The sequence below is a fragment of the Ischnura elegans genome, chromosome 11 (assembly GCF_921293095.1).
Source record: "Ischnura elegans chromosome 11, ioIscEleg1.1, whole genome shotgun sequence".
Lineage (NCBI taxonomy): Eukaryota > Metazoa > Arthropoda > Insecta > Odonata > Coenagrionidae > Ischnura > Ischnura elegans.
In genome coordinates this window covers 100,515,756-100,529,360 of record NC_060256.1, presented here as the reverse complement: position 1 = coordinate 100,529,360, position 13,605 = coordinate 100,515,756, and the positions used below count along the sequence as shown (strand labels likewise).

Here is a 13,605-nt window from a genome sequence, read left to right as displayed (position 1 = left end):
GTTTTATATTTTATGTCCTTACTCAGGTATTAATATTATAAATAATACAAAATATGAGGGCTTCCGAGCCTCTATCGTCGGATATTTATCTTTATATAGAAAATAATCAACATGTCTCACAAACAAAGCTCTCACAACTGCTGGCAACTATTACAAACAATCACAACAATTGCTTCGTGTGATGTTTAGGCACCTTTGACGTCATCGAGGCTTCGTCGGCAGTGGCTTGGGTGGTGAGGGAATTTTTGGTGCGCTTAAAAATTCGTTATATTTATCATTGAAGATCTCACGAAGGAAAAATCATATTTACATGCGGTTTTCTTTGTTGAATTCAGAAAATAATTTTCTGTCCGCCTGTGAAATAAAAAAAAATTCATGCAAGTTCCCCATTGCACTGTTTCTCAAACTTAACGAATTTGAGAACTTCCACTTTTTTATTAGAACTTCCTCTGTATTTCATAGATCTGCCACCTAGTAAAAATATTGAAAATAATCCCATTCAATTTGAGGAAAATATTTTGGGAATTTTCATTATTCCTTTTTATGAACTTATTTCTAAATTATACTTTTTGAAAGGAGAGATACAGTTGTTCTCTGAGTCATGGGCTAGTTTGGTTCTTGAGAGTGTCTGCAAGTTACATTTATGTGTAACTCAACTTTTTTAGCAGTTGTTTTGTTTTTGGCATCAGTTCGGGTCCGATTGGCAATCCTAAGAACCAGTGGAAGCAGCAACTGAAGAATTAAACCAACCCATCCCAATCTAATGACAGATATGGGCTGTAACTGAGGAAAAGTAACCTAGTTAATAATTATGATCACATTTTAGGTATTTTTTACTCATAATAGTTGCATTTGATGGGTAGTGTGTGCATAGTTACTTTTTGTATTCGTAATTAATACGTGTAACTCTAGCTACTCTCTAAATTGTAAACCATAATAGTAACTGTAACTAGCTACTTGTTGTAACTGTGCTTGTTACTTTTAACTGATTGATAATTTTAAATAGTAACTTGAACTGAGCGCTGTTAATTTTTTTGGTACTAAACCCATCTCTGACAAATCCCAATAATTAATGCAAGTTTCATTTTCTGTGCTTTGTATTTATTGTGATTTAATTGTTCTTGTCATTTCCCATTACATATGTCAGGTGTCAACCCTTTCTTTAGTTCCTCCTCTCCTTGTGTTCCTGACTAAAGAACCCCGAGTGGACAAGTATGATTTGTCCAGCATCAGTCAAATATTATGTGGTGCTGCACCGTTAGGAAGAGATACGGAGGAGAGAGTGGAGGCGATTATCAACAAGCAACGCTCCAGGATTGGTGCTCCACCATGCACTGTGCGTCAAGGATATGGACTCACCGAGACAACTCTTGCAGTAATGTTATCCCCAGAAGTTGGTAAAAAACCTGGATCGGCTGGAATTCTCAATCCTGGGATTCAGTGTAAGGTGAGTGGATTTCATTTGTTTCCTTTTCCTCGGTAGTCCTGTCATAATGGAATCAAAAAGGGCCTTGCTGGGAAAGATCTTGGATTCACAATAATTGCCGTGGGTAAAAGAATCTTCTGGACCAGGATTGAACCACAGATCTTTGGCTTTACAATTTACTGAGCGGACCACTACCCCATCTAGGTTTGTTGATACCCATGCCATGTCACCCAGGTTTATGGTACTTGGTATTTGGGCCCTGTGATTCATCAAAAGGTTTTTCCAATGGTAATCATTGGGATTGCGGATGGTGAGTCGACATTTAGATATAGAGGTTAGCTGCGAGATAAGCGAGTTCTCTCGTCGAATAAGCAGTCGTGGACAAAAAGCGGCGGTATTCTGCGGAGGTATTGGGCTACCCTTGGGTAAGGTAGACCATTTAAAAGATACCAAAACCTGTGAAGATACCGTGACTTGGCGACTGGGGGCCGCCAACAATTATGCCTCTCATCACCCGGGGGATAGGGCAGCAGCTCTTCTTCACATGTGCGAATGTGGAGACCATACTGGTCGGTACAGCGACACACATTCCACTACGGGCGTGGTAACATTTACTTTAACGGCTGTAGTACTGCGATGTGGAAGGCAAGGGGAAACCACCACATTATCATCCCGAGGAGTCACAGCTACACCACTCAATTTATATAATGACATGATGGAATTCTCTCGGGTAAAATATTCCGGAGGTAAACTAGTCCCCCATTCGGATCTCCGGGCGAGGACTACTCGAGAGGGTACATCGGTCAAACAAGATAGAATGTTACGGATAGGAACATGGAACGTCAGATCACTTCGTACCTGCGGTAAGCTAGAGAACTTGAAGGTGAAGATGCGAAGAATGAACCTCGATGTATTAGGCATCAGCGAAATGAAGTGGCCCCAGGAAGGAGACTTTTTGAGTGGAAGCTACAGAATGATACACACGGGATCGCTAAATGGTAATGCTGCAGTAGGCATAATGCTTAGAAAGAGCGCCGGGATGCGTGTTAAAAGCTACCTGCAGTTTAATGAAAGGATAGTAATGGTGAAGATAGATACTAAACCCGTAGCTACTGTAGTGGTACAGGTTTACATGCCTACGTCAGATTATGAAGACGAAGAAGTAGAAGATGTCTACCAAGATATAGCGGAAGTTATCAAGCAGGTAAGAGGGGAAGAAAATCTTATTACTTTAGGTGACTGGAACGCCGTCGTCGGCGAAGGTCAAGACGGAATAATAACTGGGAAATATGGGTTGGGTAACCAAAATGAAAGAGGAGAAAGGCTACTTGAATTCTGCACGGAGCACAGGCTAGTGGTTGCCAACACTTTATTCAAAAATCCCCTGCGAAGAAGATACACGTGGAAGATGCCAGGAGACCATAGAAGATTCCAAATCAACTACATTCTAGTGAAACAAAGATTCAGGAACCAGGTGAAGGACTGCAAAAGCTATCCAGGGGCAGATATCGATAGTGACCATAACCTAGTTATGATGAAATGCCACCTTAAATTTAAAAAGTTGAAGAAAGCCATGAAAAACATATGGCAGGTTGAAAAATTGAGGGAGGTTCAGCATCAACTGGCTTTTAAAGAGGCTGTAGAAAATAAAATAGGGGAGGATCCGACCAACAAACCAATGGAAGAGAGTTGGAAAACCATTAGAAGTGGTCTGCAGGCGGCAGCTGAGGAAGTTCTTGGTAAAAGAAGAGTCGTTATGAAAAAACCATGGATCACGCAGGAAGTATTAGATCTCATTGAAGAAAGAAGAAAACACAAGGCTGCGAAAGCAGAGGAAGGACAGAATCGTTACAAGAGGATAAGGAACGAAATATGTCGTAAAGCGCGGAAGGCTAGAGAAACGTGGATGAAAAGCATTTGCAAAGACGTGCAAAACAATTTTAAACATGGGAAAGTAGAGGTCGCTTATAGGATAGTGAGGAACCACTTTAAGGAAAGGAGCGTAAGATGTAATACCCTTAGGGACAAAAACTGAGAACTATTGATTGAAAATGAAGAAAAAGGGAAGAGATTGAAGGAATATCTGGAAGATTTGTACAAAGGAATCGTCACTAACGGCCTCCGGGTGCAGCTGCGTGTTGCGCTTTGTCGTGCAAGCTTTCGCGACCGTTGCAGGACGCATCATCAGGCGATGAATGAAATTACGGAAATTGGTGGTCAATCGTACAAAGGAAGTCGCCTCAGAACGAATGCTATCGAAAACGAGAGGGAAGTGGATGCTGATGACATGGGAGCCCCAATTTTAAGATCGGAATTTGATGCGGCTGTAAGAGACCTCAGGATAAATAAAGCGTCTGGCATTGATGACATTCCTGCAGAACTAATCAAAAATTCAGGAGAGAAGACGTTGAGCCAGCTATACAAAATCATTAGTGAAATGTATACGACAGGTGAGATACCAAAGGATTTCGAGAGGAACATTATAATCCCTATTCCTAAGAAGAAAAGAGCGGAGAAGTGCCAAGATTTTAGGACCATAAGCCTTACTACACATGCATCAAAGATACTGACAAGGATCATCTATAGAAGAATAGAACGAAAAGCAGAAGAGTACTTGGATGAGGACCAATTTGGATTCAGAAAAAACAAAGGCACAAGGGAAGCAATATTGGCCCTAAGACTGCTCATAGAAAAGAGAATGGAAAAGAACAAGCCAACATTCGTTGCGTTTGTGGACTTAGAGAAAGCATTTGATAACTTGGATTGGAGCACAATGCTTGGAATCCTAAAGGAAATTGGGGTTCTTTATAATGACAGAAGAATCATCCACAGTTTATACAAAAACCAAGTAGCCGTGATAAAATCAGGGCCCAGTTGTGAAGAAGCAAGAATTAAGGAAGGAGTGCGATAAGGCTGTACATTGTCACCCGTAATTTTCTACGTTTACATTGAAAAAGCCATTAATGAAATCAAAGAAAAGGAATTGGGAGTGAATATCCATGGAGAAAAAATTAGCATGCTAAGATTTGCCGATGACATAGCCGTTATAGCAGAAACAGAGAAGGATTTGAAAAATATTCTGGTTAATATGGGTAGGGTAATGAGTAGATATCAACTGAAAATAAGCACGAAGAAAACCAAGATCTTAGTATGCAGCAGAAGAGAAGAAGTCAAGACCAACATTAAAGTAGGGAGGCAAAAACTGATAGAGGTGGATGAATTCTGTTATTTGGGAAGCAAGATAACTAATGACGGGAGAAGCAAGAAAGAAATTATCAGCAGAATAGCCCAGGCGAAGAGAGCATTCCACCAAAAGAGAGACCTGCTTACAGTGGGAAACTTAAATATAAAAGTAAAGAAACAATTTATAAGAACCTACATGTGGAGTATGCTCCTATACGGAAGTGAGGCATGGACAATGACCGCAGCGGAGAAAGCAAGGATAGAGGCCTTTGAAATGTGGTGCTACAGAAGAATGATGAAAATCAAATGGATCGACGGAGTTAGTAACGAGGAAGTCCTAAGAAGGGTAGGAGAGAAGAGAAGCCTCATGAAAACCTTAATAAGAAGACGGAACAACCTTATAGGCCACATCTTGAGACATGATGGCCTGATGAAGACAATTGTCGAAGGACAGGTGGAAGGCAAGAATGGAAAAGGAAGACCTCGAACAAAATATATGGAACAAGTAAAGGGAGATGTGAAAGAGAAGAAATACGTAGGAATGAAAAGATTAGCTGATAGGAGAACTGAGTGGAGAGCTGCGTCAAACCAATCCTAGGATTGTTAACCAGTGATGATGATGATGATGAATCATTGGGAATTCAAAATTTAAGTTTCAATGAGCCTCCTCACCTATCCTTTCACACTTTTCAACGACTTAGCATTAGGAAGACATGCATATAGCTGAAACACATGTACATTATCAAGAGAAATATTTTTTAGTACTTCTTGAAGTTGGCCTAATTCATCAATTTTTTTGTATTAAATTTGCGATTGTAAAATGTTTATAAATATGGAAAGCTATAGTTATAAGTGACCTGAGTGGAGAGCTACATTGAATCAGTTCTTGCATAGTTCTTGACTTAAGATTATGAAGTTTTTATTCTTCTCATCTTTCTCTTCAATGGCACCACTAGCGATATATTCCCCTTGTATCCACCCTTGTTGATTGGTATTTCATTCTCTCCTTTCACCTCAGTGTATTTTCAGAACTTTCACATTGAGAAATGTCCTATATTACTTCCTGAATAAAACTTCCATGTCATTCCCCTTTTCCTGATACATAGCCTTGAATTCAGTTACTGGCTGAGATCTGTTTAAATTGGAGTGCAATGGCTGGTTTATGGAAAAAATTAAATACTGAACTAGTGCAAGGCCCTTGTGCGTTTATATTAAAATTGGATGCAATTTGATATTGTTCTGATGAACCAACTACAGTAAACTCTCGATTATACGAAGTCAGTGGGACCGGAAAATCGGCACTTCGTAAAATCGAGTTTCGTAATTTCAAACCTTTTTCACAAGTCACGAAAAAATGTTCGCTTTTGTTTCTTCCGCCCTTTTTTGTCTTTAGTGGCCTTATTTAAATGTTTTCGGTGGTTATTCATGGTAGAATTCTTAGAAAAGGCTTTTTGTTATCGATTTATGCTGTGAAAGATCGTTAAATAATTATACCTTCATAAATTTTCCATTTCTTGTACATACTTCAATATCAACGATCGCTTAAGAAATTCCCGACCAGTTTAGAAAACGTAATCAAATAATGAATTGCAAAGTTTATTATAAGAATTTAATGTTATAAATTTGTGGTTAGGAAAGAATAGAAACTATTAAGTAAGCGTAAGATAGATATTTGTTTCCAGCACCCATGGAAATATTAGCGGCAGCCGGCCTAACCATACTCTAAGGGCCTAACCGCCATTTATGTCGCCCTCTATCGCTCAGTGACGAGAAAAAAAAGAATAACGAGGGCCTTAACCCGTTTCCAAAATAACCTTCGTAAGTTAATTATTCGAGTTACTCCGCACTTTCAGCTGAATATGCTATCTTTTCAATTAGTTTTTCATTGAGATTCAGTTACGGGCATAAATTACGTAGGATATGATTATCTTCTGGCGAATATTTGATGTAAATTCTCTTTGAGTTCTCCGTCCGGCTTCTGTGCTCCATTATCTTTACAGACGTTGCTATGAAAGACTTTATTCTTCATCAGGACTATATTCTTCATACCGGGTGTGAAGTGCTATGTTCTTATAGTATGTCTCTCTTCTTTTATGCCGGCAGGAGCAAGGTTCCACCCGGAAAACGACAGGAGAAACATCTTCCATTATCGGAGAAGTAAAGAGAGAAACGTTATTATCCACATTGATTGTTTTCCTACAAGAGACGTTTCATCATTTCTCAACGTGTGTGAAGTATTGGTTCACTTGCGTGAATTCCCAAAAATGACACGCAAAAACCTGTACATTCACCTCATTTAGTTTTCGTGTTCCTTTCTCCGCTGTATTGAAAGCTATACAAAGGATCATTGACATAGAGAAAGAGTTTCTTAGTTTTAGCACTAAAAAATAGTCGCGCCATAATTGTAAATAAATATAGTGTGGAAAGAGCAAAGAAAGTAATTTCAATTGAAAAGTCAGCAGAGAAGAAGAGAGACAATTATAAGCACGGTACCATTTCCCCGATAGTGGAAGATACTTCTTCAGCCTCTCTCCGGTTAAAAACTTACCCCCATTGCAGGTAAAGATGAACCATGCCCTTCTCCACAGTCGGAGAATGTTCCCAGTGGGTGGGGTGAATAAGAGTGGAATGAGGAAAGAAGTGTGGTCAGCATAACGAGGGGTGAAGGGGCAGGAGAAAGAAGGGTGGGGAAAGGGCCTTCAGCTCTGCCTCAGTTTACGTTTGGGGGGCGTATTTTTTTACGACGCACTCAAGCACAGTCACCTTAGGGAGGGAGTGAACAGGAAATTCTGGGGAAGGAGGGGTTTGGGATGCGTAAGGTGGGTGTCAGGAAGATCAGCAGAAGGCCACAGGAGGGAGTAAACAAAGACTTTGGAAAGAAAGATCTCTCGGCATGGGAGAACGGGGAGGCGCGCGAGAAGAAAGTTCATGGTTAGAGTTAGAAGTGCGTCTTCATTACGAGTAGCCTGAAAAATAAGTTGGTGGTAAATGGAGCCCAATACTTAAGATATTTAAGTTGTTTATTCAGGAAGGCTAATATCTACACGAAAAGATATTACCCATAAAAATCTGTTATTTTTTTTCTTTTTGCCCTACTCCATCGCCGCTTCCGCCATGGTTTCTCACTTGCATAAATGGGTATTAAATTGGGGATCTAAATCGTTAGCTAAATCAAAATATCTTAATGTTTGGAGGGCAGCGTGTACTTATTTTTTATTTGGTGAAATTACTTCCTCACTTTCATCTTTGTCGTCACTGCTATTATGACTAGTCCCGGCCGCTGCTTCTTCTGATGTAGGTACTGGCATCGCATTGTCGCAAGCCTGGATATCATCGTTTAGGGCAATATAATTGTTTGATGTTGCGCGCTGTGCTCATCCTGCTTTGTCCAAGTATTTTTCAAAATCATCTTTTAAGCCTCTTATATCCTCCGCGATTTCATCCGCTGCAGCTTCCTGAAGGTATAACGTAACGAATCAACCATAGCCCTGATATCGTAGCAGTAGAATTACTAGTAGGCTCATTATATCAATTATTAACCTCAAGAACATCCTCATGATGCGCTATCAAAGGGAATCCGGCCGATTTCCAGCAATTTGCGATTGTAGTGGAGGAAATCAAGTACGTCTTTGAACCGTGTTTCTGCGATGAAAAATAACAATCTTATTAACTTGGCCATTTTAGCAAAGTCAACGAAATCATTATTTCTCATCGCAGAAACACGGTTCAGAGACGTCCTTGATTGCCTGATTGGCAGGAGTGCGATGCAAACAATTATTTTTTGATGATGGCATTGATTGATAGATTTTCAAAATGCAGTCAGAGCGGTCAATTTTGGGGAGGGAGGCCCCCCGCTCGGAGGGTTGAGGAGAGGGGCCAGCGAGGGTAAGCTCGTCGAGGAAAGGGTCCCGGATTAGGGACCCTTCGGAGTGCTTCGGCGAAAAGTAGTCAAGTAGTCTTCGAAGTATGTTCATTGCAGCCCTCCTTGCGAAGTACCAGGTACGTTCACAGCAGTGCAAAGGGTTCAGTAGGAGTGTACGAAATACCTCGCGCAACCTTCCTGACATGTTAAACTACCATGTATTGTCGATGCGATGTTTACGAATAGGCACGTAAATAGGGGCATTATGTCAGTCGCGATATTTTTACTGAACTCCTACTTCCCCTAAATTCCCACCGTGAGGTTTTAGGCGAACCCTTTCTCTCCAAAGTTGCACTATAATTTATGATTTCACACTTTTAATGGACTACAGTCGGAAACGCTGATTTTTTTAGCTAACTGCGCCGGCATAGCTAGTTTTGTTGACAAATATTTCGCCGTAGTTCGTATGAACGAATGCCATTTGCTCCTGGGGACCGAGCCGAGGTTCGTAATTTCAAAACATTTCGTATAATGGAATAGCGCCATGTATTTAGCATAGGCTTTTCGCCGGGACCGCAATATCACTTCGTATAATCGAAAACTTCGTAAAATCCTGCTTCGTATAATCGAGAGTTTACTGTACACACTGCCTTACACTTTGTATTAAACTTGAATTTAGCTGTTTTTTTGGTACCTTGATGTGTTCTCTTGGACTTATTCTTCCATTCCATTATTGTATACATCTTACTTTTCTTCCTTTAATTCATTCTTACACAATTAATTTTTGAGCTAGCAAAACACAAGAAAGGTGCATGGTAAAAAAATGATTGACACTCTGGACATTCTAAAATTTGCACTTTTATTTTTTATTAAGCTCCAGAACAATCATTTTTTCTTTATTTGAATTTCAAATGGTCTCCACTTCATTCTCGATGGTTAAAATTGTTGATATTTCGTTACTTTTAATGAGTGAAATGAATTTTTGTCCTCAAACCACACGCCAAAAATTTTTATTATTGACCGCATGTATAATGAAATATTTGCTGATACACCTAAAAGTGCCGGAGCATTCATTTGTACCGATATTATTTGTGTCCTCTCATTATATGTGTCTTTCAAAATTAGATTTTTTGTAGCATTATAAGCAGCAGTCACGTTAGCAGATTGAATTCAGAACTGATTTTCTGCTTATTTTGTTTTTTTTTTTATGCTACGCAGTTATATCACAGGATTATTCTATAGACTACCTCAGAGTTTACCTACCAAAGTTTGTGTCCAAGTTGAAAAACTTAATAGTTCAAAAATTTTATTTATTATTTGAAAATATTTTAAATGTGAGTTAAAAGAATCTTACTTCAAAATATAATGTATGATAGAAATGATTTGCTCACATTACCTCAACAAGAGAAAACACATGCCGGTCAAAGTGGCCCCTGCCACCTCTTTAAGGCACGGGAAAAAGTTGGTATACACTTGTACAGGGCTCCCTCTCTCAACCTTGAAAACCTTAAAATGTAAAGAAGCCGTGAATTTTGTGCACTGTGAATAAACCTGATAAAAAGCCATAAATTTCGTAGTAAACCTTAAAAATCTCTCGAACTCAATTGTGGCACTACAGCTGACTGATCAATAGAAAAATCAAAATGTCAATCATGTTTCAAGGTCAGTCACTAGCAGACACTGTCCACGCCTTTATCTGCACACGTATATTCGAAGCGCAATAATTGTCCTATATGCCATGACGACACTTTGACCTTAAGCCTTTGAATAGAAGACTGGTAACCAAAGTTTTCATAAACCCTGGCCACTCACAACCCGTCACAGGGCCTGAATTTTGCTAACTGTAGGTGATGTCATGAGAGATAGCACTTTCATTGCTGCATTTGCATTCACTGCATCTGTCGTTTTTGTTAAATTTTTAGTTAACGTGCAGCCTGTGATGGTCACGTTATCAATATTTCTGCCTAAAATTGTCATTAACAGACCGTGAATTTGATGACATTTAGGCCGTGCAAACTTGGAAAAAAAACTGAATTTTATAATAGGGTGGGAAGCTATAGCTATAGTAGGAGCCCTGTTCCAGTGCTAACCCAGTTATATGTTAATTTTTTCTATAAACCTATGGATACTTTTATCTCACGCTAAGTGCTCTCTGCTGTTAATTTATTGCTAATTTATCCTATAATCTGGCCTTAACTTCCAAAGTGTCCTAGGATTACTTCCTTTTCCTTATAATTTATTTCTTTGTGCAGGTTTGTGACCTGGAAACAGGTAAGGCCCTGGGGCCATTCAAAGAGGGTGAGCTGTGTTTTCGCAGTGCCCTCACGATGAAGGGTTATAAGGACAACCCAGATGCTACATCCAACATGATAGACAAAGATGGCTGGCTTCACTCTGGGGACATTGGCTATTATGATAACGATAAGCACTTCTTCATTGTAGATCGATTGAAGGAGCTGATTAAATACAAAGGATTTCAGGTAATTGGTAGCTATAAATTTGATACATCCGTATGCCCATTAAGATGGATAGATAAAGTAGATTTTGGTTTTACATGGGTCTTAAAAGACAAGGCTAAATCCTTGGTGTAGTTAGCCTATTATATTACAGGAAGATAAGTACAGTAGAAGTCTGTTATAATAATAATAATAATAATAATAATAATAATAATAATATGCTTTATTAACGGGCATAGAAACCCTGTACAAAGTTACAATACAGTGGAACCCCGATTTATCGTTCCCGCATTCATCGTTTTCCCGCATTCATCGTTCGCCGCTCCTGGTCCCAAATTAAGTTCCATAAAGACAATGTAATTTTTTCCCACATATATCGTTCCCCGAAGTATCGTTTTCCCGCATTTATCGTTTGACGAAAACGAGACGAAGTGTTTACAACGTGTTATTTATGGCTAATAAGGACAGACACATAGTTTGAATCTTCCCCTGTCGACTGAAATACGATAGGGAGAAGCTGAGTGCCGTGGGGAAGCTGAGTCACATTATCGCATTTCCCAAGATCTGGTATCCCCCTCCATTCAGCACTCGCCTCTCCCAGTCTGAAGCTTTCCTCTTCTCCGAAATAAAAAAAAAGGTCCCAGCTCGAGCAGGGATCGTATTACGAAGACCTTAGCTTCGAAAGAAAATATCAAGTTACTCGAGAACAAAAGAAACCTTATTCAAGCTTCCCCCTTTCTCGACGGCTGACTTTTTTTTAGCTGACCTGCTTTTAGGATCCCCACCTCTGGATGTCAACTGCTGCATGAATCACCTATTAGGCGAAAAGGTGTGTAAAAATGAATTTCGGCAATTGGTATTTTACTTCTATTATATTGAGATATTAGTGATGTGCACGTAATTAAAAAAAGAATGATACCAAACACGACGTATTTCTAACGTTATTTAACCATTTTAAGCAAGGAAATAGTTGGTATAATAAGATGGTGATTTCTGTCGAATATCGATATCCTCGCAGCTGATAGTGAGCTTCATGGCAGTTGATGCGGATTTTTTTCGAAAACAGGGCGTCTGGTTACAATAAACAAGTTATGCTACAAGTCTCACTTGTCTGAGGTGCTAACGAAGCGATGTCTTCTCAGGATATTTTGTTTCTCCCTACTAGCAATCTGAATTCATCTGCTCATCTAGAGCTACGCTACTTATTGTTAGAAATGAGTGGGTAAGTTGCCTTCTCTATAGGATAAAAAATTTAATTGCGCAGTCATATGGTCATGCTTCACCCTCTGCAGTAAGCTCTGCTTACGCTGTACGCGATATCATTAGTGCCGAACTTCACCTCGTACGAGTGGTTCCGTACTTTCCAGGGTGGGTTGGCTTAAAACCGGCGAGTATTTTCCGTGTGGGTTCAATAGAGTCCGGTTTCATTTTTATTAGTTTTATTCTTATTCGTCTGCGGACCATGGCCCTTCCGAAGGCACAAGTGAGAACTTTAAAAGGCTGAAAATAATTGAAGACGAAGAAAAGAATCCGGGGCAGGGGTGGGGGTAAAGCGAGATCCCTGGTGAAAACAAGAAGTGGGATGAAGCCGAGGATCAGGTGGGCGTGCCGCTGACGATTAACGCCACATTGCCTCAATCATATTAAACATTTGATTGCAAGAAAGGAACATTTCAAATAATAAACTATTTTTGGCCTTCTTAATACATCCTATAGCCAATCACTGCGACGGCGAAATCAGTTGTTTGAGGCATAACACGCACTTTTCTCTCGTAAATACGTGTACTTGAAATGGCATTTGATGGATAAGAATTTTTACGTCGAACAGAAATGCATAATAGCAGTGAAAATTCCGAGTGGAGTGAAACATATTTTTAGCAAGGCGGCGTGTTCCTTCAGGATATTTGAAAGAGATATAATCCAAATCAACAATATGACCTAAGTGTTTCGATAAAGGAATAATATTCCGATAATCAGCTAAAATCTTTTTTGAATCCATTAATGAATGTCATAATTCGCAAAAATCCAGCGTTTCCTGGGGCAACCCGGACAACCATTCCCGCATTGATCGTTTTCCCGCATTGATCGTTTTCCCGCATTCATCGTTTTTTTCATCCATCCCCCTGAAAACGATAAATCGAGGTTCCACTGTATATAAAAAAATATAAACCAATACAATAATATAAAAAAGAAAAGATATACATTCCTTTATAAAAGGATGCAATCAAAACTCAATTTGGGGGAAAGCAATAATTACTGAAGTATCACACATTTGCCTAACTGTAGACTTAACAATGTTTTTAAAAGTGTATAATGGAGTAGCAAAAAAGTCCAGGTTACTGTTAGCATTGCTATCTCTCATTGCACGGAAAAGAGGTAAGAAAAAAGAATAGTTATTTCTTAAAAAAGGAATTGTGAACAGTGAAGTGCTTCGAGATGAAACTGTTGGAACTCTGAGGGGTACAAGAGAAAGCAATGTTGAACATTTAACATGATTATTTAATATACAATATAGAAAAATAATGGCAAATTGTTTTCTCCGCAGATGAAGGGAGGCTAAATTAATAAATTCCATTAGGTCATTGCGGTCACCAATAATCCCATTTAGGTGAAATTTATAGGCAATAATTCTTAGGAACTTATGTTGCACTTTCTCAATAACTTGTACATATTTAACA

The 13,605-nt window shown here is 39.3% G+C and overlaps 1 protein-coding gene across 3 annotated transcripts in view; it reads left to right on the top strand.

Annotated features, from left to right (window-relative positions):
- LOC124168318 (luciferin 4-monooxygenase-like) overlaps positions 1-13,605 on the top strand; it is a 97,910-nt gene that overhangs the window by 45,760 nt on the left and 38,545 nt on the right. For 2 of the 3 annotated variants that reach the window (XM_046546487.1, XM_046546486.1), the window contains exons 5-6: positions 1,148-1,447; positions 10,724-10,951. In XM_046546487.1, the coding sequence (XP_046402443.1) occupies positions 1,148-1,447; positions 10,724-10,951 (528 nt within the window). The remainder of the gene's footprint in view (positions 1-1,147; positions 1,448-10,723; positions 10,952-13,605) is intronic. The other variant, XM_046546488.1, reaches the window with a different exon arrangement.